A 26673-nucleotide genomic window follows, 5' to 3' on the forward strand; every position below is an offset into this window, starting at 1 on the left:
TTAGCTCTATAAACAGGTATGTGTTGTAATGGGTATTGCCAGTGACATGTCTGTGCATCAATTTCAAAAGTTTGTAGCTATATTAAGATAGTTTCAGTTTTTCAGTATGAAAACACAAATTTTTCTAGCGAGTCAGGGTAGTAAAATGGCACTATATAGTGAGACCACTTCCCTTTGGGGTTAATCTGGTAACTCCCTGGCATGCTGCATTCCATTCATTTTGTAGTTAACTCAAGCATGTCCTTCCACTACTACTTTAAGCTGCAACCCAAGAGGTTTGGAGATCCTGCCTTCTTGAAAAGGGTCTTTTGTTTGTTAGATGGGAATTGATAAAGAGCGATAACAAGAGAATGCCATTTTTGTCCACAGAACTGCACATTGGGCTTTTTTGGACGATCCTCACCAGTTTGGGAGGTAAATCTGTAGGGGTGAGGGTTAGAGCTTGGATGAGCAACATAGCTTTAAATAGGTGTCCTGATGAGCTCTCAAAGCTAAGTTTGCAGTGATATTTTAAACAGTTTTATGAATTTGAGAAAGCTCGAGCTATTTCAAAACATGTAAGAGTTTGTTATATAACCCTTTCTGAAAGGATACATTGGAATTGATTTTCTGCTAGCAAAGCTTGGAAGCTGTGAAGGGAGTGAGTTGAGCATGCCATCTTTGTGCAAATGGGATAATTTGCACCAAATGACTGAACAAATAACAGAGAGAGAGAGAGCACCCAAAATATGCTTGGCTGCCACTCAACTACATGGGACCTCAGCGCACATACCTGTGTGCTGGATGGGCCAAGCACTCGATTGTAGACTTCCTTCATACAGATAGCAGTGTTTATCCTTTATGCACAGCCACAGCACTCCTCCAACTACAGGGCGACAGCTGTCAGTGCTTTAATAGTTTGGTTTCGTGCCCTATAATTACAGCAAACCTGCTGTTGGAGAGAAGGGAGCAGGAAAAACAATCCTCCTCTTCTTCCCCACTTCTTCATGGTATACTTAAGGAAGATCAAGCTGTCAAGAGGCCTGCCTTCCACTGACCTTTATTAAGCAAGGGGATAATACTCTGTACCTTCTCCCATCTGGAATGTCGCAGTATGGAAGGAGCCGAATTTGCCTCTTGGTCAACAATGTGTTGAAACGGCCTTTTAAAAAGTGCAGTGTGTGTGGAGAGAATCGGTGTGCTTGGACAGCAGTTGCTGTCCTTACTGCGTGTCCTGGATGCATAGGAGTGAGAGATGTGCCTACAATGAGTTCCTTATCCTAGACAACAAACCTCTTGCAGGAATTGTCCAGTGGTGATTTGGAAGGTGAAGCAGAAGTGGGTGAGGAAGGTGGAGGGGGCATTGTCGAAAGGGGGAGGGGTAGAGGGTGAAGGCTAAACATTGTGACAGCTGCACAAATGGCAGAAATCAACAGGTAAATTTGTACCTTATGGAAAGTACAGCGATGGGGAAAGTTGCTGTTGTTTTTCTGCCTGCTGTGCGATTGTTAAAAAGGCTCAAAAGCATCTACCCCTTTCAAAAATTGGCAACTCTAAAAGTGCTCAAATTGCAACATGTTGCAATGAAGGATTAATTTCTAGCTCTCCATTCCAAATAGGTAATAAGTGAGCTACACACATTAGCGATCTGATTTTGGGTTTGATCATTAAAGAGGCCAATAGGTAAAGCTGGAGTGTGTACACTTTTGGGTAGCTTCTCAGCAAAGCTCCATCCAGTGTTGGGTGAAGCAAGGAATGTGACCCTTGCCTTTGGACAACCAACTCCATTCTAGTCATAAGTTTCTACACCCCTCATCCCTTCATCCTTCATCCAGGGAAGAGGCACAACTGTAGTTCATGAACAGGTTAAACCCAGGCAAAAACACTTAAGGAGGGTGCAAAACACTTAAGGAGGGGCATGGCATGGGGAGAGTCCTGAGGGCCACAGGCCTTCCAGGCCACATTCAGTCCAAGAGTCTACTCCCCTGCAATACAGCACTTTCATAGATGCTAACTTTGTGTTCTTTCATTTACCAAAAGCAAAAAAAGTGCCAAAGAACAACTCAGAGCTAGTTCTGTGGCACAAGTGCACAGCTGACAGCTCACCAGGTGTCTCAACAGGAATAGTACTTGCTTACACACACACACACACACACACACACACACACAATTTAAACTGATAACTTTTATAGAAAGTGAACATAATAACCAGTGTGCATTTGGGATTCTCTTCTGTTTGATATTCTGTAGAAGCTTCTCTTAAAATACTTCTAAGTAGTTTAATTTGGAGCTCAGAGGCACCAATACCCAGTTGTATGGCTGCTACAGGCAAGCTTTCATTTGACCAACAAATACATGTTAAGCTTGGGAGCATTTATTATATGTTAAGCATTGCTTCTCCTTTGCTCATGGAAATTGGGCTGCCTGCAATAGCAAACAAATGCATTATCTCCTCCTGTCTCAGTTCCTATGAGTTCTTGCTGTAGAAACCTCTCATGTCCACACCGGGTCTGGAAAGTGGTGCTCATTCTGGGCAGCAAGCCTAGTCCAACTGGGAAATGATATCTTTGTAGATTTAACAATTATAGTTTTATATCTGGCTAGGTGCAAGTGTGTATGTATGTATGTATAATTAAAAGATGTATGTGTAATTAAAAGGGGCATTCCTGGAAGTGGTGATCCAGAAGACAATGCACTATGACAGGCATAGGCAAACTGGGCCCTCCAGATGTCTTGGGACCACAACTCCCATCATCCCTGACCACTGGTCCTGTTAGCTAGGGATGGTGGGAGTTGTAGTCTCAAAACATCTGGAGGGCCCAGTTTGCCTATGCCTGCACTATGCAGTATGAAATAAGTACTTGCTAGCAGTTGACTGGCATTTTATATTTCAAATAAATCCAAAATTTAGAAGCTCCAGATGCCTTGGGTTTTTTTTATTACATGATTTGGGTTTGTCACTATTATTATAAGCTCCAATATTCAGCAGGGCATTTTGGCAACCTTATGACCCTGGAGCTGTATTGAAGTAAAGAGCCCCTTTGAAAGCCATTCTAGTATTCAGAGTCTTGTGTGTCTATGCATTGCATTCTCTTCTCCATTCATTCTTCTACTTTTAGATCCTCAGCAAGGCTTTCACACAGGTTATCTGTAACCTGAGAACAACTCACATGTGGGAACTTACTCATGCAAATAACAAGAAATGAAAATAAGTTGGGGCAGGAGCCCTCAAGGGGAAGTACCTTTTTGGAAAGCCCCAGCAGTAACTATCTTAATAAACATCTGTTGCTATTAAAGGGGCTGAATTTTCTCCTGATTATCTGACTGATTTCCCCTCATGTGCCCTGAACTCTTAAAGTAGGAAAGTCTTTAGTGGAGTTTTGTAATGCAAGCTTCACATCTGGCTTACTCCTGGAGTCTAGACTTAATGGTCTATGGCTCTGAAATCAGTAGGCATGGTGAGCCACTCTCACTTTTTGTAACTACAAACTACTTTGCATAGATCTATATTGATTGCGGAGCTGTGGATAAAAACAAAGCTGAGCGGTCAACGTTTATAGTTTTAAACTTTCAAGATAAAATTTCCCTGCGTGCATCAACACTGAACACCATCCAATCAGCACTAGAACTTTACTTAATATAGTTATGGAGGGGAAGCCCACCCAGCACCAATAATTCCAAAAAATCCCAAGCCCATGGCATGCGCAGTGCTCAAACATCCCTATAGTGGCTACTTGTAGACATCTGGTTCTCCGATACATTTATGGTTCTTGGAAATCTTGTGTGTGTGTATAAGTGTGTAAGTTTTGTTTGTTTTTGAAGTTCCTAGTATTACTCCTTTTATTCTGGAATTTGATAGATAACAGTGGTTACATCTGACTTTCTAGAGCTTTTTCATGCAGATACTTCCAAATTTGATAGGTTTACTCTTCATCTCGAGATTGTCCAGTTGTAACACTTCATTAGCCCAACCAAACATGTTTATTTGTATTATGTTAACATTGTAATAACTGTAAAGTGATTGGCTGTGAACTGCAGGTATTTACATTCCCATCTGGAATGGTACCAGACACACTTGGCTAAGGAAGTCTTGAGTTTCTGCTCAGGGAGTAGGGCATTGGTTAATACAAAGCAGTAGTGGGCTCCCGAACTTTAACAGCAGCAATGTGTGTTGTTAACTTCTTGCAGTCTTTTGGAAAAAAAGTGGTTAAGGTATTTTTGACTGTTGTGTGGCTTACAGTAGATAAAGGTTTTTACACATTTTCTTACTGAGCAGTTGTTCATTCTGTTAATGGCAGCGTATAATTTGTGGCTCAGCATGGGGAGAGGGAACCATTCAGTAAAGAGAATAAAGCTGCTTGTCAACTCTCATTCCCAGTGTATACTTCTAGTCACTATGATGTTAGAGTAATCTCTCTGATTTGTGTATTTATCTCTAGTGTCATCAGACATTGTACTAATACCTTTTGTTAACTTAATCTCAGTGGTTCTGATCATTTTAGCAAAGTCTGATCCAGCAAACAATGACATAGGGAACTAACCACACACTGTTGAGGCAGAGTCTTTATAAATATTAATTTCTCCACTAATGCTTAGTCATTAAAAAACAACAACCTGTTCTCCAGTAATGTAAAGCATAAAAGAAGCAAGGGTCAACAGTAACCAATCTGTTCTGGTTGGAGCATAAAGAGTCAATGATCTTTCTGTCCGATTCATCTATTCCTGGTATCCAATGCACTTGTCCCAATTAGAGCAAGGATTTATGCTTGAGCAATGGAACTTTCTCCCTTATGTTCTCCCTACCCTCACCGGATCTGCTCTGGAGAGTTGGGGTAACCCCTGTAACATATTAAGGGGCTGCAAAGTAGGAGAAGAGGGGGAAAGTTCCCTTTCACATGCATAAATCTGTCTTCAATGGAACAAGTTCTGTAGTGCTACATTGGAAGCATGCATTTGGCACAAATAGTTTGATAGAGCGTATACTGCAGAAGATGCACCAGCCAAAACAGGTTTTCAAAGAATGGCTATGTTGTGAGAACAGACACTATGGCAGAAGTATGGAATGTCCATCTGATGGGTTTCCAGGTAGTCCTTCCACAATATACTTCATCGCGACTGGTTCTTGGTAGGCAAGAATAAATATCTGAAAGCAGATGCTTTCATCAGAGTGTCATACATTTTATGTTACCACCAGTTGCTAAACGTTTATTCTAAGCTTCCCCTGTCCTGCAGAAAACAATTTTGGTACAACTCTCGCCAACAGTCCTGGGACTCTTTTTGGAAGGAAGGAAATGGAAAGTGACAATGGAGGAAAGAGGGAGGAGGGGTAAGCAACAGGGAAAGAAGGGGAAAGTGGCCTGGAGAAGCAGTATAAGTAAGGGTGCCACGGGGAGGACTTGACACAGTACAAAATTCTTCACTTTTTACTTCTTATAATTTTCTCACCCACCTCTTGTTTTATTAAACCTCATGTCCAGCTACACAAAAATGTAGTTTCTACTGAACAGTCCTCACCCACCCAACTGTAAAAAAAATTAAAAAAAAAATGCCTCTCTGCATGTTACAATAAACTCTGACCTGACTGGCATTTTTGAAATACCATTCAGACTAACAATAATGCTGAAATAAAGGATTATTGAAATAAAGGTCCTGCCACTTGTAGCTGAAAAGCAGTAGCGCCACAAGAAAAATGTCAGGTCTGCTTCGTTGGTATATGTAGAAGCAGCAAGGAGTGACAGAAAGAGCTTTGAAACACTTGCATGAATAAAATATAGGGTGAGGAAGACGGTTGCCGGCTTCTGTTAACACCCTCATCCCTAAGCATGTGTGAATCTGAATCTTAGCCCACAGAGTGACAGAGTGTTCTTGACTACAGGCATCTCCCCACTTGCTCACGGTCAGCATGTGACATATGTGGGCCCACTGACACACACACCGAAAACAGCGCTGCAGGGGGTGGTGGGGCAGAATGGACTGGGGCAGGGTTGGAATGGGGGAATCCCCACTTGTGTGCGAACCAGAATGGAGCCCCCACATAAGTGAGGATTCTCCTGTACTTACACATGCACAAGCATGGTTGCTCACAGTAGGTAGAAATTGCTACCATGTTGGCAGAGGTGGATTTAGGGGACCGCCGCTGGTTTGGTCACACTAGGCATGGAGCCTTGATGCTGCTGCAGGGGATGCCGCAAGCATGATTCAGAATGGAGCACCAGACGCGAGGAGGCGAATTTTGGTGTCGCACTGGGTGCCACTGCAATGTGAGATCCCAAAGTCCACTGATGTGATGAAAGTGTTGTGTGCTGGAATGAAATTGGTTCTTGGTCTCTTGATTTCTCCTCCTCTTTTCGTAGGTTGGTGATGCACTTCGAGTTATTGGACAAAATGCACATGGGCAAGTGGTCTGTTAAAATGTTGTTTCCTAGTGACTTTGTGGACTTAACTTTTGGAATAGCCTTGCAAGTATTTGAAAGATAAACTGCTGGTTCCAGTTGTTTAGATTTAATCAAACACAGAATTATACGCCCATAAATATGTATTGGAAACCAAGGATAAGACATCCATATAAAATGAACTTGAATATGCCCATGTGTGCTCTGGAGCTATTCTCCTTAAGGTAGGTAGACTTGGGCTTAACACTATGCTTCTGATTTGGACATGGAAGCATACCCAGGAAAGTAAAGACACGAGGGGCATTTTGCAGTGCTTGCCTGCCTTTACTGAGAGGATAAGAACAGTCATAGATAGCTGCATGCAGATAACTTATGTTACAACTAGCCATGGGTTACAATCGTTAGCAGGTGGGGTAAGTGTCTGGGTATTCTTGACCGTATCCCAACCACAGGGGAGCTCATTCCCAATGTTTGCCCCATTGGCTGCGCTCAACCTGCTGCTGCTTCAGTTCTGCAAGGTTTCCCAGTGCTAATTGCAACCGTAAGGATAGTATTAGTTGTTTTCTGTCTACATGAATCGGTTGTACTTTACAAATTGTTCCCTAGATAGTAAAAGCTTTACAAGAATCTCTCTCTGTGTGTTTAGAGCTGAGAAATAATTGACCTGTGACTTTGGCAAGGTGAACCATCATGAAAGGATGTGGGACGTGAGGCATAGACACTGATTTTGTTTCACTGCTATCCTATTTTTATAAATATTATGAATCTAATACAGTGTTCTTTTTTTATCATGAGTTCTATTAGGTGAATTATTATCAATAGCAGGGATGATCTTTATGAGCAACATGTAATTGAATGCATAGTCTCAGGGGAGAAAGTCCATAATGAACCCTAGTCAGAGGATTGATCAATAGTAAGAACCAGCTATTAATCAACTACTTTAATTAGACTTGCTATTCTGAAATGCTTCATTTCTGTACAAGTACCACTGTTTCTGGGACAAAGCATTTTTCTTTTCATTGGGGTTGGAGGGGGAATCTAACAGTGACTTGAAACCAGATGCTATATGGCTATAGACCATGTGATTGGTGGCTCAAATAAATGTGTTCAGGTAGCCTTTGACCTCATATCTTTTGTATGCCCTGACATTATATTTACTTAATGGATTTTGCTGGGCAGAAGATATAAAAGCAATTAGAACCTAGACGCAGCCTTTTATATGTAAGCAATTTGTGACATCTGAATTAGTCTCCCCCCCTTTTTTTGCAGGAGTTACACCTGCCAAAAAACCAGCAGCCTTGTGCTGCTTTTCTATAGTCCCCCACCCCAAAATAGAAGCCTGAGAGCTTCTTGCCATTCTAAAACTTGGGTTAGGGAAACTGGGTCAATATGAGCGGTCTTTGTTCCAGTGTTTAATGACAGGGGGTGCCCAAAGCAGTAGCCTTAAATTGATATTTTTTCAATGCACAAAGCCAATTATGGCTTTTTGCTCCTTACAAGTATTTTTAAACTGTCCTTGAAACACGCACAATGTGAGGAATGTGATCTTGAGGTAAGACACAATTGTAGTTGTTGCTGCAGTATGAGCCTGACTTCCTAGAACTCAAGTGCCAGTTCAGGGTAGTTTTTCTCTTACCCTCCCTTAATGCTGATCTAAAAAACAAAATGTATACATTGTGAGGCCTCCCTTTTTTGGCAGACGACTAGCTCTTTGAAATACTGTAACTTTGAAGTTGCATTAGAATATCAAAGGCAGCTTGTTGCGCTTACTAATTCTAAAAATACAGTTTCTCCTGCCACTTACGAGGTTTATACTTTAAACAGGGAATTTCTGCCTGAACAGATACACACCAAATCTTTGCTCTCTGTGTCTTTCTAACTGTCTATGTAGCTTTGTCTTCTGTATTGACTCCAGGAAAATAGGTACTCATGTTTTCTGGTTGTATGCCACCATGGCAGTGACTTTGCATGAATGTGAAACATGTATTGCTTTGTAGGAAAGCTGTTGGGTGGAGAAGTGAACCTTTAAAATATTGAGAATAAAGTGTGTGTGTTTTTAACATGGACTTTGATCTGAGTAGGAGAGTTATGGTAATGCAACCACCCATTGTGTTGAAACTGAGGCATCTCCCTAAAGGTCTTAATTATCCCAAGTAGGCAGAATGTTTAAAACCTCATCGTTTGTGTGGTTGGTGTAGGATCATTTCTAGTTAAAATTGCCTGAGGATGTGGATAGGATACTTGCAGTGCTGTGCCTGTTCAGTCACCCCACCCTGGTTAGCTTTAATAAGCTAGGATGGACAGGGCTCTAATGTGGTTGGGCGCATCAGGTAGATCCTGAAACTATAATTCTGGAAATAACTCATTGTAGGTATATGACATTGCTGCTGCCATGAGGGCTGCTCCCTGTTGCAAGGCTCATTTATTATATTGTCCAGTGATATCTCCTTTTTGGTCTGAAGTTCCTGTCCCTATGAATCTTGTACTTGCAAAATCATTGATATTTGCAGGTGTTAGTGTCATTTTAAATTATATCCCTGCAGGATGGGGACAAATGGCAGGACAACAGTGGATTTTATATGGTTGCTAAGTGACTTATACTTTGAGCTTAGAAGGGTAAATACTCACCATCGATGGTCTAAATACCATAATGCCCTTGCTACAACTGAGCACATTTTGTTTGAATGCATACAGAGACATTTGGATGGCATAGATCAATCTGTATATGCAAATTAGGTTGAATGCATTGGTGTTGGATGTCGTGTGAATGTGAGGATGATTTTGTGTGTGTTTTTCCATTTGTGCATGTGTGTCTCTTGTCTCTTTTTTAAAACATAAATTTTCAATGGTCCTCTCTTAACAACACTTACCACCTATAACAAGGATTATTTGGGAGAAGCTATGATTGTTTAAACGGGTATGATACCACTTTAAATGTGTAGTGCATATGGGGCCCTAAAGTCACACCTTCTATTGCAGAGAGGTCATTGGTGCCCCCATGTTTTCACTGTTAATGGGCTGAAGATAGCTAGTCTTCCTTATTTAGTCTTTTGCTTTGTCTTGGGGATTTGCATAAGTAATGAACATGTGTTAACTATTCAATAATTGGATGCTATAACTCAGTAAGGTGTATAGTGTGATTCTGCAAACCTGAAGCCAGTGAGGGTTAAAGATTCTTCTTGAAAAGACAGAAGTAAAATCAGTTAAGGATTTGGAGTTACGTTTGGCCAGGGCTGCATTTCCCCTTAAAAATAAAATTTTCCTTGTATGACTCCTTTGGAATTGAGTGCCACTATGGGATGTCAAAGTGGCAGCAGTGGTCAGGGTCTCTCTTCAGTTGATTATGTCAGCTGCTTCCCTTTCTGGAGAAAACAGACCTGGCCATGGTTATTCATACTCTTTACTCTACTTATACTTAAATTATATTGTGTACTGTGCCCTAGTTGAGGCTGCCTTGAAAAGTGTTAGGAAGCTTCAGTTGACTCAGAATATGTCAATGAGATTGTTTTTCTGACGGAAGGCAGACAGTAGTTCTGATCATACCACCCCAATGCTGTTCCAACTGCATTGATTGACAACATGGTACTGGCTCCAGTTCATTGTGGTGGTCATGATGGGGGATTGCTTTGTTCCACATCCACTCTACACGTTTCAGGAGAAGCCCTGTTGATTTGGCTTCTTGTAATCAGAAATGTGATTGGTGGGAGCATGTGAAAACAACACAGTAGCCAGTCTCAGAGAGCCAATGTGGTGTAGTGGTTAGGAGCGGTAGACTCGTAATCTGGTGAACCGGATCTGCATCCCCGCTCCTCCACATGCAGCTGCTGGGTGACCTTGGGCTAGTCACACTTCTCTGAAGTGTCTCAGCCTCACTCACCTCACAGAGTGTTTGTTGTGGGGGAGGAAGGGAAAGGAGATTGTTAACCGCTTTGAGACTTCTTAGGGTAGTGATAAAGCGGGATATCACATCCAAACTACTTCTTCTTCTTCTTCTTCTTCTTCTTCTTCTTCTTCTTCTTCTTCTTCCCTCCCCAAAGAGGTTTGTTTGTCTACCTTTCTGCTCTCGTCAACAAGTGGCTAAAGCTAAATTCTAAGAGAGCTTTTGTTCAGAAAGCCATTTCACACTCGGAGGGAATACAGAAAGTTTAAAAAAAAATGAAGCTAAGAGAGTGATGATGGCTGCTTTTTGCCAGTTCATACCTGGTTACAAGATTGCAACCTATATTTTGGGGTTTTGCTCTGTTTTTATAAAGCATCTAAAATTGCTGGGTGCTTTACAAAAGCAAACATAGCACGGGCCCTGCTTGTATGCTTATACCATAACAGCTAGCTATTTATTTAGTGTATTTATATCACACCTCTTCAAGGAGACTTGAATCCCGACTTTGGAGAAAGTTAAAATAAAAGATATCGGGGAGGTAAGGGGATCCATCAAGGGTTGAGAAGCCAATTAGATGTCCTATAGAGATTCTAAAATGGATGCCACTGGGCATTCCAAAGTAGCTGTGTGGGGTGGAAACACAGGTAAGGGATCAACAGCTAGTTGGGTTAGAATATTGGTACCTTGAAAGTTGTGGAGTTCAGGGAGGAGTGTATAGGAAGAAAAGAGCAGATAGATATACAGGAGGAAACTGTGGAGACATTTCAAGCAAGTACAATAACTTTTAAAGTCAGGGGATCCAGTGAAGAAACTGGTGCAAAGGAATAATATGAGCCGAAAATAGCAAGCAGCCGGATTGAAGTCGGAGTGGAAAGGCTAAGAGAGAAAGAAAACCAACAAGAAGAATGTTCCAATCAGTGCAGGAAACAGAAGAATGAATTAAAATGTTAATAAAGTCATGTATCCAAGTTCTTTAAAGATTCTGAACTTGGTGAACAAACATCAGTATTATCAAGAACAACTGAAAGTGATGGTAAGGGGTAGGAAGAAAAAGTTCTCAGTTTTGGTAGAAAACTCACTAGTTCAGCTATCATTTTGTCAGCATGTTGTTGAGGCTGAACTTCTCTGATGCTGCTTGGAAGGTCTGCTACAGAGTGGTACACCTCCAGCTTCTCCAGTGTTTCTGTTTTGTCCGCTGGCCATAAAAGCGTACAAAAGTTTCAAAGGCCCCAAATGTTTGAGTATATGTTGCCTTATGTTCTGCTAATGACTGCTGAGGGCAAGCCTGTGTATCTGTTTTATACCTGAGTCAGGCTGCTCTATTTGAAGACCTGTCCACAACTTGCAGCGTCTTGCTGAAACTCTGTAGAAGTTACCTTCCTGGGCTCACCTATGAGCAAAGAAGCCAGGACCTTAATGGTTGTCAAAATGGTTGCCTTCATGTTACATGAATTGGGAGAAGAGTGGGAGGTAGGGAACGACTGACAGACAGCCACACCAGGAAAGTCCCTTTGTAATAACTTGAGCTTTGAACTAAATTCTGTGAATAATCCTAACATCTGTTCTGACAGGTTTAGTCAAACAATTTTGATTAAATGACTCATTCACAGCTTGTGGAGTCATGAATATGAAGCTATAGAAAGACTGCATAGTTACAGCCCTTTTGGTCAGAGAGGGACTGTTGCATTGTCATCTTTGTCATGATTGCATTGACCGTTCCCCACTTCCCACCCTCTGTCTGCGAGCTCTTGCCAGGTCTGTTTGTTGCTTCTCTTTCATCTCGATGAAATGCCTTTTTCCTCCCTTCATTTACAGCTGTCAAGTCGTGTTCCCTCCTGGGGTGGGAGTGCTTCCATATATGATCATCCTTAGAAGTATTTTTATGCGGGGTGGCTGTTGAATTACTTGTTTCCTTGGTATGTGTAGCAATCTTAAAGCACGTGATTCAAAGCAAGCTTTTTACTCCCTAACTTGCATTCTGAGTTTAATTTAGAACAACTCGACTTCCTTCAGAGGGGAACCGTAAGCTATACTGCCCTTTCTTGACTATAGTTTTGGCCTTAGACACTTTCACACCTGAAGCACAGACTACACAGTACTGGTGCTCATTTCTAGGACACATATTTCCTGACTGTAAGGAAGTTTCTTCTCTTGAGAGCCAGAAGTTCCAAGAAGCTGGATGCTGGGCTCTGACTGGACCTTACTTTCACATAGATGTGCAGGCATTGCACCCAGTGTTCATATCATCTGTCTAAATGTGTACACGGGATGATCTGTATGCATGTATAAATGTTCATATGGGGGGGGGGTTATTGGATTGTTCTTTTTATTTTGATTATGTATTTTGTGGTTTTCTATTTTTTTATTTTGTGAAATGCCCTGAGACCTCCGGGTATTGGGCAGTATATAAATTCTATTACTATTACTATCATCATCATCATTATTTATTATTTATTTTGTATTGATGTGGCATTAACAACAGTTTTTTGCCATTAAAATTTTTTTAAAAAAATTATTATTATTATTATTAATAATAATAATAATAATAATTTATTTATACCACACCCATCTGGCTGAGTTTCCCCAGCCACTTTGGGTGGCTCCCAGTCAAGTGTTAAAAACAATACAGCATTAAATATTAAAAACTTCCCTAAACTTAAATATACAAATATTCAAATATTTTCTTTCATTGCATAATTGCTTAAATATACAAATATTTATAATATCAGAAAGCAATACTAAACTCTCTCATATATATAGAGAGAGAGAGAGAGAAAGAGGATTAATATGCTAGGGTCTGTGCCCCTGATTGCATTGTTTATCACTCTGCATAAACTCACCCCCTCACAGCTTACACTCAGCAGTGGTGGTTGGCGAGATGGTATGTGTGTGACTCCGTTGCTTTCCTGGCTTCTTGGGCTCTATCTATTTAATGCTTGTGTGTGACTGCAAGCTATGTTGTCTTAAAACACCTGACAGATGAATGCAAATCCAATGCAGGAGTGATTGCTTCCCATCATTGTGTTCTCACCAGCAGACAGGCCACCAAATTTTCAAGTACTTAAGATTTTGCTACTGCCAACAAGAATGTATTGGTCTTACCTGGAGAACACCAAAAGGTTGTCAAACTGGAATTTGTACAAAGTGATCCTAGTCACACTGCTGTATCAAAACTTCAGAACTCAAGAGCACCCTGGAACTCGGAGCCTGAGCAGTCAAAGAACCTAATCATGGCATATCTTCCTTTCTTGCTCTCCAGTCCCCTGGGCCTGCTAAAAGTCATTTCTTTAGTCCGGACTTGGTTTCTGCTGGCTCACCTACAATTCCAAGTCAAATCCTGGATATGCAGGACCTTGGTTGTGAAAAGTGAAGAGACAGGCAGTGGTAGCGCTTGGAACCAAGCTCAGCATCTTTATGTAACCCACATAGTTGCACTGCACTGTTAGAGAAGCAAGACTGCTGCCTATAGGAACCCACGTGGCTGGTTATAATTCAGCCATTCCTAGGTAGCAGTGATACAAACATTCTGGAATGTAACCCTCTGAAATTTTTTGGTTATCTAAATCGGATTTCTCCACAAATTATTCCAGATTAATCTTGCATTGTCAGTTACATCTATATAGCTAGACTGTAGTAGTATCACCATTCTTAGTGTAATCCTGGAGCCATTTCTTTCTCACAATCTTGCTTCTCACCCAGGGGGTGGGTATATGATCACATTGTTGTTGTTGTTGTTTATTAAAGATTTTCTTGTTTTACAGAAGTATGTGTAATGTCTCTCGTATTTTTTCCATGTAACATTTTTACAAATCAGTTTCATTTGTTGAGACATTGGGGGGGGGAAGGGGGGGAGATGGGGGTGGAATTGGGGTCGGGTGGCGATGTTTCTATTTTGCTTAATGTATGTAGGGTTTGGTGTCAGCGTTGCTCGTGCAGGTTCTCTGCTGTTCATTTGTGTTTCTTTGGTGGTGAGAAAGGTTGGGGTTGGCCTAGGGTGTGGTTGTTTGTTTGTGATTGGCTGTGGTGATCTTTGTTTTTGTGTGTGAGTGGGGTGGGTGGGTGGGTGTTTTGGGTCAGGTTAGCCATATTGATTTGTATGCTATTGGTGGATTATTGTCATTGTCTTGTTGGGCTGTGTATGTGGTGAGCCATACCGGGGTAAAGGTGTATTCTTCTATTTGTCCCCGTTTCAGTTTCAGTTTATTGGTTAATTTTTCTAGTAGGGCTGTTTCCCATACTATTTGGTACCATTGGTCCATGCTTACTCCTGATAGGTCTCTCCAGTGTCTGATTATGGCGTTTCTGGCTGCTGAAAGTAAGTGGGTTATGAGTTCTTTGTGGTGTAAATGGGCATTGTTGTCTTGGAAGATGTTTAGTAGGGCCAATTCTGGGGTGATGTCTAATACCTGCTTAGTTATTTTACATATTTCTCGTATGGCTGTTGTCCAGAATAGTGGATTTTGGGGCACTCCCACCACATGTGGAGGTATGTACCTGTGGAGGTGCACCCTTTCCAGCATTTTGGTGAGGTTCCTGGGTGTATTAGTGCTAGTTTTCACATTGTTTATGGCTATATCAGTCCCCAGGAGACTACTTGCCAGGCGTCAGCGAATGTTGCATTCATTCTCTATGCAGATGGAAACTATACATGAGAAAGAGGATTTGCGGGTGCTATGGGCTTAAAAGTAACTCTGTTTTTTCTTTTCTCTCTGCAGTCCTACTTCGTTACAGATTATGATCCAACAATTGAAGATTCTTACACAAAACAATGTGTGATAGATGAGAGGGCAGCAAGATTGGATAGTAAGTTGTTGTTGATGATGATTGACCCTCTACAGAATTTGCACTGGCTTATAGACTGTATATTTGCTCTCTTGTTGATACAGGTACTAAAACGGATTTTCCTTAACTTTGTATAGAGACTGTAATAACTTTGTGATCTACCCATTTACTAGGCCAAGCCTTTCTCCCTTTCTTTTGTGGTACAGTTTTCGACCTCTTAATATAGAAGCTAAAGGCTTAACCAGATGTGGGTATCTGTATATTAAATTGATTCTTGCTGGCTTGCCAACACTAGGCAGGGGTGTAGGGTTAATTTATAAGGTTAAACAGGGCAGGCATGGGATGAGAACAACACCTGCCCCTTCCTGAGCTCTCCTGCTTTAAGGCACATCGCCCCCCTCTCTCACACACTACCTCGCTAGTCTGTAAAATTAACTAGCTCCTTGATTTGCTTAGTCCTAGATACAGCAGGCCAAGAGGAGTTTGGAGCTATGCGGGAACAGTACATGCGGACAGGAGAAGGCTTTCTGCTTGTTTTCTCAGTCACAGATAGAGGAAGGTAAGGCAAAAAACAAAATTGCTGCAAAACGTGCATCAATACTTGGATTGTGTAGGGGCAGAGCTAGAATAACACTGAAATGGGGTTGTGGCTTGCAACATCCTGAATTAACTGTAGGGTCAGAATCCAGAGTTCTGCCTGCTCAAGAGAATTGCAGACTTGTGTTATTTGAAAAACAGTCCTCCTGCCACATGATAAATCAAATCACTTTTGGGTGGGGGTGGAACTCAAGAGTTTTTCAAAATCATGTTGGCATTTTAAAGGAAGGTAACACAATTCTAGTGGGTGAATACAAGGTCTTGGGATACCTGCAGGGCTGGTGGGTCTCTATGTGTTATCTTCAGTTTGCATCTCATCTCTGCAGCAAATACTTGTTAGATGGCCTTAGGCAATCCTTAACTGTGAAGCTGTGGATTCTTAGCATGCTGCTGCTGTTTATTAATTATTATTATTATTATTATTCTAGCTTTGAAGAAATCTATAAGTTTCAAAGGCAGATTCTTCGAGTAAAAGATCGTGATGAATTCCCTATGATTCTAGTTGGCAACAAAGCAGACCTGGACCATCAGAGACAGGTAACCTATTGGCAATAGAGTTTGAAAAGGGGATCTCCCTTTTTTGAGGGAACTTCCATAACTCGGTGGCATAACTTTTGCATGCAAGTCCCCAAGTTCAATCCTTGGCATCTTTGCACTGGGGAAAAACTCCTGTTTCAAACCTTGGAGAGCCACTATTAAACAGGGCAGGTTGGAATTGTAGAACATTTTCTCTCTCTTGAGAGCCACATTCCTTCTGGGATAATTGGCCATGGAACACAGGCCAGCAACAGTTGGTGGGATCAGAGCCAAACGTTGGCAGAGATGGAACCAAATGCGGTCAGGGCACCCCTTTTCTTTCTGCTATTCCCATTTCACCCCTCATTGACATCAGCATGAAATAAGATTAATGGTCACATAGGATGAGGTTGATGCCGTGTGGAATTGGGTTGAAGCCATATGCCTATCTTTAATCTAGACATTCCTGAGCTAGATAAAGTGGTCTGACTTGGTATAAGGCAGTTTTCTTATACCAGTAATAGCAAGAAGATGATTGTGGCAATAAATTCCACAGTCAGCTGGATTAGGCCACAGGATATGTTCTCATGAAATTGGTAGGCCAAACCATTATTGTGAATTATCCCTTTCCATATGACTGATCTGTAGTTTTTTTGGGAGGAGACACTCTGGGGATGAACAAATCCCTTTTGTCAATGACATTTAGCATCAAGCGGCTATAAAGGAGATCTGACAATCCTTGTTTGGAGGAATGGGTGCTAAGATAAGGGCATCTGTAGTGGATACATACATGTTCCCGTAAAGAGGCTTGATACTTAGGAAGTGGCTTAGGAAACTGGTCTTCCTGATTATAATGTTGCACTTTCTACGTTAACTCAGCTTGTTCCCTGAGTAATTGCCATATGAATGATTCAGGTCAAAATCTATGAGGATGAGACAATGATCCATGACATCATTATCAAGGCATGAGTCTCTCTTCAATTATGTTTACAACACTTGCCATACCAACAATTACTCATCCCATGAGAGTGTGCCCAGGAGGACCATCTCTTAATAGCTAGTGTAACCTCTAGTAAAAGGGGGGTTTCCATTCTGAATGCAAGAAGTCAGGTTGTCACTTTTATGAACAAATATGTATTCTTATTTCCCATCTGTTTGGATCTTGCAAACTATCCAAGCACTATCTACAACTTGAAAAGTACTTTGAGAGCTGGCACATTATCAAGACTATTCCAGAACCCTAAACAAATGTCTGTGTGTTGTGCTCATCTCCGAGGTAGCTGAATCCTATGGCATATATCTTGCCATACAATGAATACACTGAACACAATGAGTGCCATTCCCTTAACTTGTCTGGCCAATGCAAGGATTTCTGCTTGTGCAACATACGTCCTCCCCTTGCACTGACACACTGAGTTAGTTGGATACCACCAATGACATTATGTGGAAATTCATGCACATCAAGGCAAGTTTATTTAGGGAAGCTGCAGTACTGGAATAGTAACTAATGTGGGTCAGGTGGAGTGGCTTGCCATACCTTCCTTTTTAATTTATGAATGGTTTTATGTGTATTCTGATTGCAATAGCTTTATAAGCACACTTTCTGTTGTTTTAACCCTCCCTGGGACCTTATGGAAAAGTGTTGCTAAGAAATCTTTTAAGTAAATAGTGCACCCCCTTCCATACCTTCTTAAAGAGGGACGTGTGTGTTACAAATGTCCCCAGCAGGAACGAGGGAGGTCACTCAATTATGTGCTGAGAGAAATGTCGCCTAATAAAGGCACTGATTTCCTTGTAGGATCCAGTAACTGAAGGATCCAGTAGTTCAAATATTCCTATTAGTTTTAATATTCCAATTTTTTAGCATAGTGACTTGGGCTGCACAAGTAGAAGATAGGTGTTATTGGAGGAAGTGGAGCAAGAACTCCATTAAGACCCAGTGTTAAAGTTTCAGTTCCACAGTGCATTGTCTACTACAGTGGTACCTCGGGTTAAGTACTTAATTTGTTCTGGAGGTCCGTTCTTACCCTGAAACTGTTCTTAACCTGAGGTACCACTTTAGCTAATGGGGCCTCCCACCGCCACCACATGATTTCTGTTCTCATCCTGAAGCAAAGTTCTTAACCTAAGTTACTATTTCTGGGTTAGCAGAGTCTGTATCCTGAAGCGTCTGTAACCTGAAGCATCTGTAACCTGAGGTACCACTGTATTCATGATGACCTATAAATTACCTCCAACTTCAGAGGCAGTATGCTACTGAACACCACCTGCTGGGGACCAAAGCCCAGGAGAGAGCCATCATTCTCAAGCCCTGCTAATGGTGTTTTTCAAAACAGCCAGTTGGCTGCTATGGAGAAGCAGGATGCTGGGCTAGTTGGACCATTGGTCTGATCTGGCCAGGCTCCTCATATTTTTTGTTACCTTCTCAGTCACTGCAACATTCAGGCTATTGATCTGAGGCCAGTGTTTAGTTGCAACACTTCTGTGTATAAATTCTACATTCAAAGTTTATATGGAAACAATTTGATTCTAAGCCTTCTTAGGCTCTGTCTTCACATTTTTAAACATACAGAGCTTTGGGCTCTAAATTTTAAAAAACGCATTTGTATTCAAATAACATATTGACAAAGACCAGAGTTGAAGAAGCCTTTTCACAGGACTGCAGTGCCGATAATATGCAAAAATTGCTGTAGGTGATGAGAGTATTCAGCCAGTTGGAAAGCATCAGTAGATTGCTGAATGTGTATCCTATCTCGGCTTGTTTTCAGGTATCGCAAGAGGAAGGTCAGCAACTAGCAAGGCAGCTGAAGGTAACATATATGGAAGCATCAGCAAAAATACGACTGAATGTAGACCAAGCTTTTCATGAGCTTGTCAGAGTTATAAGGTAAGCCCATGTATTGTAAATATATTGAAATGCACTTTAACAAAAAGAAAGAAAGAAAGAAAAGAAACACAGCTTCCCTTTGATATTTCTGTATAGGGACAGTGCCTGAATACTGTAACAAAATGTAAACTACTATGTTTTTGTAACACTAGAATTAATGTGAGACACATAGGAACGCACACTTTTTCTTTTTTCTTTTGGCAGATGTGTAGCAATTTCCCTTGCATCTTGTTTAAATGTATCCACCTTGACACTGTTGTCACAGTATGACTAGGTCATTTAACAGTAGCATGTAATGGGGAATGTTAATGTTGCCAAGAGTTCCAGCGTGAATTGTCCTATATAATATCTTAACCCTTGTCTTGTTATAGACAATGTATTGTGGAACTGCAACATTGACACTGGGCACTGACTCAGCTTGTTCTTGTACAGTACTACCCTTTTCCTTCAGGACAACACTGTGTTCAGTTCACCTTCTAAAAATCTCCTTAATGAGGATATGTAGTTTTTCTGTTAGCCTGACATTGCCAGGGAAGCGTAAAGTGAGCACTTCTCTTGTTCATAGTCTATCAGGGTAGATGGAAAGCCTTTCGCTATCTCAAGCTTCCTGTCTTTAATAACAAAAAGAGAAGTGTTATAAGCAGGAACACTTGCTGTTTAATGTAAAATATCTTGAAAAGCTACACACATCAGACACCGTTACTTTAACTTGAGCACATTTTTCATTCAGTAATACTTCTGTTGGGATGTGTTGCCTATGTTGCTGTTTTGAGTTCTAGCAATCAACAGCATTGTACAATCAAGCTGCACTCACACCAGTGTGTATTAGGATACTGCCATGGGACAGCTGTTGCTGTGCGTCTGGCCTCTAGAAGGGGTGAAGCCTTCAACCTAGGCTGTTTCTACAGTCCTTTCCAACCAAGCATTGGCAGAAGACACCATGCTGTGGGAGAAGAGGCTAGGATGAGACATTTCAAGTATTGCCAACAGTGAATGCTCCACAAAACCTGATCGGATCTCCACAAAACACATCAGTCTGGGAGCTAAAAGGGTCTCTTTATTCCCTCGAATACCTCGGCTGCTTGCTGCATTGCTGCAGTAATATCACACATATTCCTAAAAGATGAAATCTGCTTTCATCTTCAGACCTATGTATATTAAGAGAAATGGACAATGGTCTGTATTGACAGTGCAGCTGTATTTTTTAGCAGAGGAATCTAGGGTCAGTTGAAAAGCAAAGTTAGTGCCCCTTTTATATATATGTAATTGCATTGGACTGGAGTGTATTGCTTCTATGGGCATTTTTTGCTTCATTCACAGGAAATTTCAAGAGCAAGAATGCCCTCCTTCCCCAGAGCCGACAAGGAAAGAAAAGGACAAGAAAGGATGTCATTGTGTCATCTTCTAAGAATCCTCTGAACCAAGCTGTCAACTGCCAGATTAATTCTACCTTTCTGCCTACCTTTCTATGTGTCTCAGTGTTTTGTCTAGCCTTATATGTGCATGTTGTATAAATGGTCACCAAAGTAGCCTTAGGCTAAAAGAACAAGGCTGACCCAGTCTAGAAGACATCTTAGTCATCTCAGGGCAGATGTCAAAACACTAAGGCTTCTTTTAATACTTCCCGGTTTCTTTCTCCTCTTGTGTCAAGAAGCTTGCACCTTGTGGAGTTTTATTCACAAAGGAAACAAAACAATATTAAACAAGGTATTGAAGTCAAGCTTAAGCATTGCTGGTATGGGTATTTTTTCCACTTGTGACATCTGTATTAATCACACTTGAGAGGGAATCCTCTGATCAAAATGTAGAGTATTTTTTTAAAAAGTGGATTTGAAGGTTTTACCCTTTAGTAGGTTAGACTTCAAAATTCAGCTTGCCTTACAGGAAGCCAATACACTGAATTTCATTGTCAGTAAATATTTTTTGTGTGTTTCAGCTCTTGTTTATGCTGCAGCTTTTTCAGTGGTCAACAGTCTACTGTATTTATTTTATGGCTCCAGTAACAGCTACAGGATTTATTATTATTACAACTATGTGGCCAAATACCTGTGCTCACTCTGGACTTGGGCATTTGTTTCAGTTTTAGAAGATTTTACATCATGGTTTGGAATAAATTGTGTCTTCCTTTTGTATTTTCCAGGTAAGGGATTCAAGAAAACTAAACCTGTAGCTGTTTTTTGGTTTTTTTGTTTTGATGTAAGATAAAAAAAAAGATGAATTTTCTCTTTTCATTGTCAGATGATTAAATGTTTTTTGCTATATACTTTTATACATTATTTTCTTATCAAACTAGTTAACAAGTATTTTTATATGTTTGTAAGCAAATATGCTTTCATGGCATAACGTGTAAATGTAAAGATGAGTATTTAATTCTCACAGTACACTTTTAACTGACAAAATTAATGCAAGATCTGCAGAACTGTGGTAGAACCTCTTTTCTGTTCCAGTTGTATACACCAGTGGCCGATTATGTGCCTGCCCAGTGTATCTGTTAAACTGTCATGTTTTTCAAATTGCCTTCCATACCCTTTACAAATGACTGACCATTATGTGACTATTAAACTGTACAAACCTTTACATGTTTGTTCAGTTGTGAATGCTGTTCAACTCTGAATGACACAAAAGGTAGCCAAATAATTCAGGCTTATTCTGTGACATTAAATACTGGGTTGTATTTGCAGTTTTTGTCGCCTTACCATAAGTATAAAGCAGGTTATTAAGCATACCCTTGCATAAGTTCAGGTGCTAGAATTAAATAGGATATCTAGTCAGGGTTTTTTTTTCAGCAGGAGCTCTCAGGTGGGCACCATTGCCATTCTAAGAGAACAAGGAAGAAGTTCACGGTGAGCTCCGGCATCTATTTTTCTAGAAAATAGCACTGGATATAGTCATTTATGGGAAGAGAATTTCCGCTGTCTATTTCCATTTTCTTTTAAGCACTGGCTCAAGGTTTGGAGAGACCAGTTTCTGAAACAGTAATATGGGCTTACACATTTTCAGGCTAAAATAACTCAAGAGCTGTCTGATTAAAAGATCAACCAGGGTATCAACCAGGGTGTTTCTTAACTTTCAACTTATGAGCAGTTTCAAGGCACAAGTCCTGATGAGGATTCAGCCCTCTTCATGTGCAGAGTTAATTATGTCCTTTGTTCCTCTCCCACCCTTCCAAAAGCACAGATCACTTTATCTTAGAGCCAGATAAGTTGGGACCAACTTCACAAGCGCTCTTGGCTAATGAGCGTGTCACTATGTAAGTAAATCATGGGAGAATTGGCAAGGTAGTGCATGTACAAGCAGAGTAGGCTTGTACATTGTCTTCCCTTATTTGTCTTGAATCTTCATTGAAGAGGATTAGGAACAGATCCTAGGCTCATGTACTCAGTCCTTGATCTTCCCAGACCTTATTTGTGGTCCCTTCACTCACCTGTATTGATATTTACTTTATTATCTCCTAGGGCCAGAAGATAACTTTTGTAGTTCCCTTCCAACCACCAGTGGGAGGAGAGTAATGCATGAGCTTAAAGCCCATTTCCCAAATCTTCCTGAAGAATCTGAATAGTCATTTTTGAGATTACCTTTTGCTTGCCCTGGGTTATAGGTAGGGATGTGAATGTGAAGGAAAGAGAGAACCTCTAACCCTTGTGTGGTTGGAATGTAGCCATCAACCACTGGTCTGCAACACCTGGAAGGTTGTTCACTAGAAATTGCAGGCCTCAGTTTGGAAAAGATCCATAACGGGAAGAAGCCAAACTCCTTCACCACTTTGAACTAACAACTAGGTACGCACTGCACAAGATGGCTCTGTTTTGTGTTCCTGGGATAGGTATAAATAAATAAAAATGGTCTCCCGAACAATTGAATCCAGTCAAAGATGACTATGGGGTGTGATGCTCATTTCACTTTCAGGCCAAGGGAGCCAGTGTTTGTCCACAGACAGCTTTCCGGGTCATGTGGCCAGTATGACTAAACTGCTTCTGGTGCAACGGAGCACCATGACAGAAGCCAGAGCACACAGAAACACTGTTTACCTTTCCCCTGCTGCAGTACCTGTTTTATCTACTTGCACTAGTATGCTTCTGTACTGCTAGGCTGGCAGAAGCTGGGACAGAGCAATGGGAGCTCACCCCGTCATGGGGATTCGAACCACCTACCTTCGGATTGGGAAGCCCAAGAGGCTCAGTGGTTTAGACCACAGTGCCACTGCGTCCCTTACCTTACCTCCTGGGATAGTAACCAACTAAACAGTTGGGTCTGCAACAGGACTTGCCTTCCCTCATCTCCCTGCTCCCCGCCCCAAATATGGGAGGAAACTCACAACAGATTTAGGGGCACACAGGGTAAGGAGGAGAAATTATGTTGGACAGCCAAAGGTGCTTAATGCATTTGGAAATCGTCCTGGTTTTTGATATCCACTCGTGGCAACTTATTGTACAAACCCCATTTTCAACCAGCTCTCTCTCTCTCTCTCTCTCTCTCTCTCTCTCTCTCTCTCTTGTATCGGACCTACACCTTTTTAGTTATCTGGTGGAAAATGAGATACTTCCAGAGTTGGGAATTGTGTGGGTACATGGGAAAGAAAAAACAATTGGAAGCTTTGGGCTGAATCCGGCTGCCTGTCTCTTTTCTCTTGCTTAGCCCTTGAAGCAGTACATGCCTTCTGCTGTTCAGGTTGCTCAATGAAGGACAGAGAGAGAGAGAGAGAGACAGATGTCTAGCAGTGCTGCATCCAGTGCCCCTTCAGCTGGCCAGAAAGAGCAACTGGTGTCCCAGTTGTGTGCCTTTCTCAGCAACCACAGAAACTGGCTCTGGCTCCACTCAGTCGCTTCGTACAGGATGGGAGAGGATGTAGTCAATATCCCAGCTGTTCATGCAGGGCAACTGCAGCAGCAACACAATACGTAAACGAGTTGACTGTCTCCTGCATTTAGTCTGAGTTCCCATGTCTGTCTGTCTGTCCGTCAAGGGGCGAATGACTTCATTTCAGTATGCATGCCCAATAGGAATTGTGAAGATTGAAAGCATTCTGTAAAACAAAACAAAACAAAACAAAACAAAACAAAACAACTTTCCTGTACACCTGTCTTTATTTTTCAGTTTTGGCATTGGTCCAGAATTCACATCTCTCACTGAAGCACCAGTTATTAGTGCAGACCAAAGTTGCAAAATACTTTTGGTATAAATGGCACCAAATGGCTCTGAAGTGGTACACTGATTGTTGGGAATAATAGCAGAAGAGACACCAAGAGGTGTGGGGAATTTGTTCTAGCATCTAACTCCCACCAGCTCTCCAACGAAGGTGTAGACCTGACCATGATTCCATCAAGTAGGATAGGACTCAACTTTACTCAGTGTATGGCCTGTTGTCTTCTAACTTCACTGCAATCTTTTTTTTTTTATGCATGCAAACTTTGCTCATTCAATATCATTAGCACAATGGCATTCTCTTTCTGGAGTAAGAGCCACATCTGTTCTTAATAGCATGGTGTCAGCTGTGCACTTCAATTCTAGAGAAGTGAAAGAAGGCAGGGACAGTTTGCTCTAGATAGTCAATCTAGTCCTGTGCTCTGCTAATGCAACACAGTGATGACTTAGAGAAAGAGAGAAAGTGTGTCTGTGTGTGTAAGAGAGAGAGATTTCAAATGCCAAAAATTTCAGTGACATTCTAGGGCTTGGACATTGGATTGTATTAGATGCTACACGATCTTCTTCCTCATAATGTCTTGTGTGGCACAAATTGTGCCATGATGTTACCACATTGTCATCTGGTGCAAATGTTACCCATTAGTCACTCCCCCATATTAGATTTCCGTATCTGCAAAGTACATAAGGATTAGCATTTGTAGTGGCAATCTCAGAATAGCAGCGCATGGTCAGCAGCCCTGGCTGTTCAAAGCAAACGATGGAAACAAAGGATTGGTACAAAATTATTGGATAAGATGTTTGGGAAAGGACCATGCAACATAGAACGATTTGATCAACGCAGCAAAAGATGGCAATTGAGAACTCAATAGTAAAACTGACAAGCATGAACAAACCTCAAGAGGCAATAAATAGAATGGCTATTCTCCTCCCCCTCACCCCTGTGTTATCTCAGTTCTTCCATGTGGAAAAGAAGAATTCTTTTTTTTTGTTTTTTGTAGAATGATTTCTTGTTTTTGGAGTGATTGGTCTCAAAATTGTTAGTGTTTCAACATGTTATCAAATGGCATTCCCTCCCCCCACTTGCACAAATGGGATCTCTTAACCCTTTTTTATGTAGCGTTTTTTTGTTCTGTACCCAAATTGTTGAACAGATGCCTGCGTTTTAAGTTTATTATGTAAATTCAAAAGCTTAATCCTTGGGTGTCCTATTAGATCTATTTCCCTTTTGTCTTTCTTAAGATGAGCTACATATAAAATGGATTCACTTATCTGACAAATTAATAGATACAGGCAGGGTTTTTATCAGCCGGAACTCAGTTCCTACCACCTCAGGTAGGGGCCATTGCCATTATAAGTGGGTAAGGGAGGCGTTCATGGTGAGCTCTGGCACCTCTTTTTCTAGAAAAATAGTACTAGATATACCATATTGGCCCAAATATAAGCCACACTCTTTCCAATTTCAGACCGTGAAGAGAATATAAGTCCGGCTTATATTCATGACTTTTTATCATATGCTGCTGAAAGCGGCTGGGGAGCGCTGCTTGGGGGTGGGGTGAGCGGTGTGTCCGCCTCCCAGCTGATTGGCAGTGGCAGTGGGTGGGTGGAGCATGCGCAGGCCAACCAGCTAGGGAGCACGTGCACTGCCAACCAGCTGGGAGGTGGGTGTGCTGTTCACCCCCACCGCCAAGCAGCTAGGGAGCACACGCACTGCCAACAAGCTGCGCACCTGCCTCCCGGCACTACTGCCCTGAATAGGGCCGGCTGGCACTGGCTTGGTAGCAACATCTGCAAATAAGCCTTGAATTTTAAGGGTGCAGCTTATATGCGGGTGCAGCTTATATTTGGGCCAATACGGTAGCAGGGAAACTTAAGAAAATCATCTGAAAAGCAGCAGTCTGCACAACAGAAGCTGAAATGTTAGAATGCAATAAAAAGCTGTATTCTGAGCAGAGGTTTAGATATAAACCTGACAGATTATATATAAATTCTGGTAAATCAATCTTCCTCTCCACAAAGAAACCTCAAACCCTGGTATCAGCACTTTGTATGTCAAATAATCTCATATTGGAACTAAATGATGAAAACTCCCTGTGGTTTTTTGGTTTTTTTAAAATTAACATCCCAGGAATGTAGGGAAAATGTCTGAAATCTGAAGAATTAAATAATTGACTGAGGAATGTTTTTGTCTTAACTTATATTTTCCACAGAGAAGCAAAAGCATGCGGTTTCCGGAATAGGAGCATAAAGCTATTTTGAATGAACTTTTAAGTATTATGAGAATTCCTGGACTTTCTTAACAGGTGCAGTTGACCTGTGCCAACAGGTGTGCTTTTTAAAAACCTCCTTTTTTGTTTGCTGTAACATCAAGCCCTGATGAAATCTAAATTTCCTGTACACTGAGAATGGCCAGATCACCAACTGTAATTTGAGGCTCATTCAGGGGAGTTGAAAGCTAATAAAGGAGTCTGTTTTTTTCAGGTAAGCTTCACTGTAAGTAA

The 26673-nt window shown here is 41.3% G+C and overlaps 2 protein-coding genes across 3 annotated transcripts in view; one reads left to right on the plus strand and one right to left on the minus strand.

Annotated features, from left to right (window-relative positions):
• RRAS2 (RAS related 2) overlaps nucleotides 1-21610 on the plus strand; it is a 32738-nt gene extending 11128 nt beyond the window's left edge. For both annotated transcript variants that reach the window (XM_083411083.1, XM_083411084.1), the window contains exons 2-6: nucleotides 14967-15054; nucleotides 15490-15592; nucleotides 16059-16167; nucleotides 18915-19033; nucleotides 20354-21610. In XM_083411083.1, coding sequence (XP_083267209.1) covers nucleotides 14967-15054; nucleotides 15490-15592; nucleotides 16059-16167; nucleotides 18915-19033; nucleotides 20354-20441 — 507 coding nt within the window. In that variant the 3' untranslated portion in view covers nucleotides 20442-21610. The remainder of the gene's footprint in view (nucleotides 1-14966; nucleotides 15055-15489; nucleotides 15593-16058; nucleotides 16168-18914; nucleotides 19034-20353) is intronic.
• The window catches only part of RIC3 (RIC3 acetylcholine receptor chaperone), a 513554-nt gene that overhangs the window by 206687 nt on the left and 280194 nt on the right, over nucleotides 1-26673 (minus strand). The gene's annotated exons all lie outside the window — the stretch shown is intronic.

This window comes from Podarcis tiliguerta, assembly GCF_965153285.1.
Source record: "Podarcis tiliguerta genome assembly, chromosome: 1".
NCBI lineage: Eukaryota > Metazoa > Chordata > Lepidosauria > Squamata > Lacertidae > Podarcis > Podarcis tiliguerta.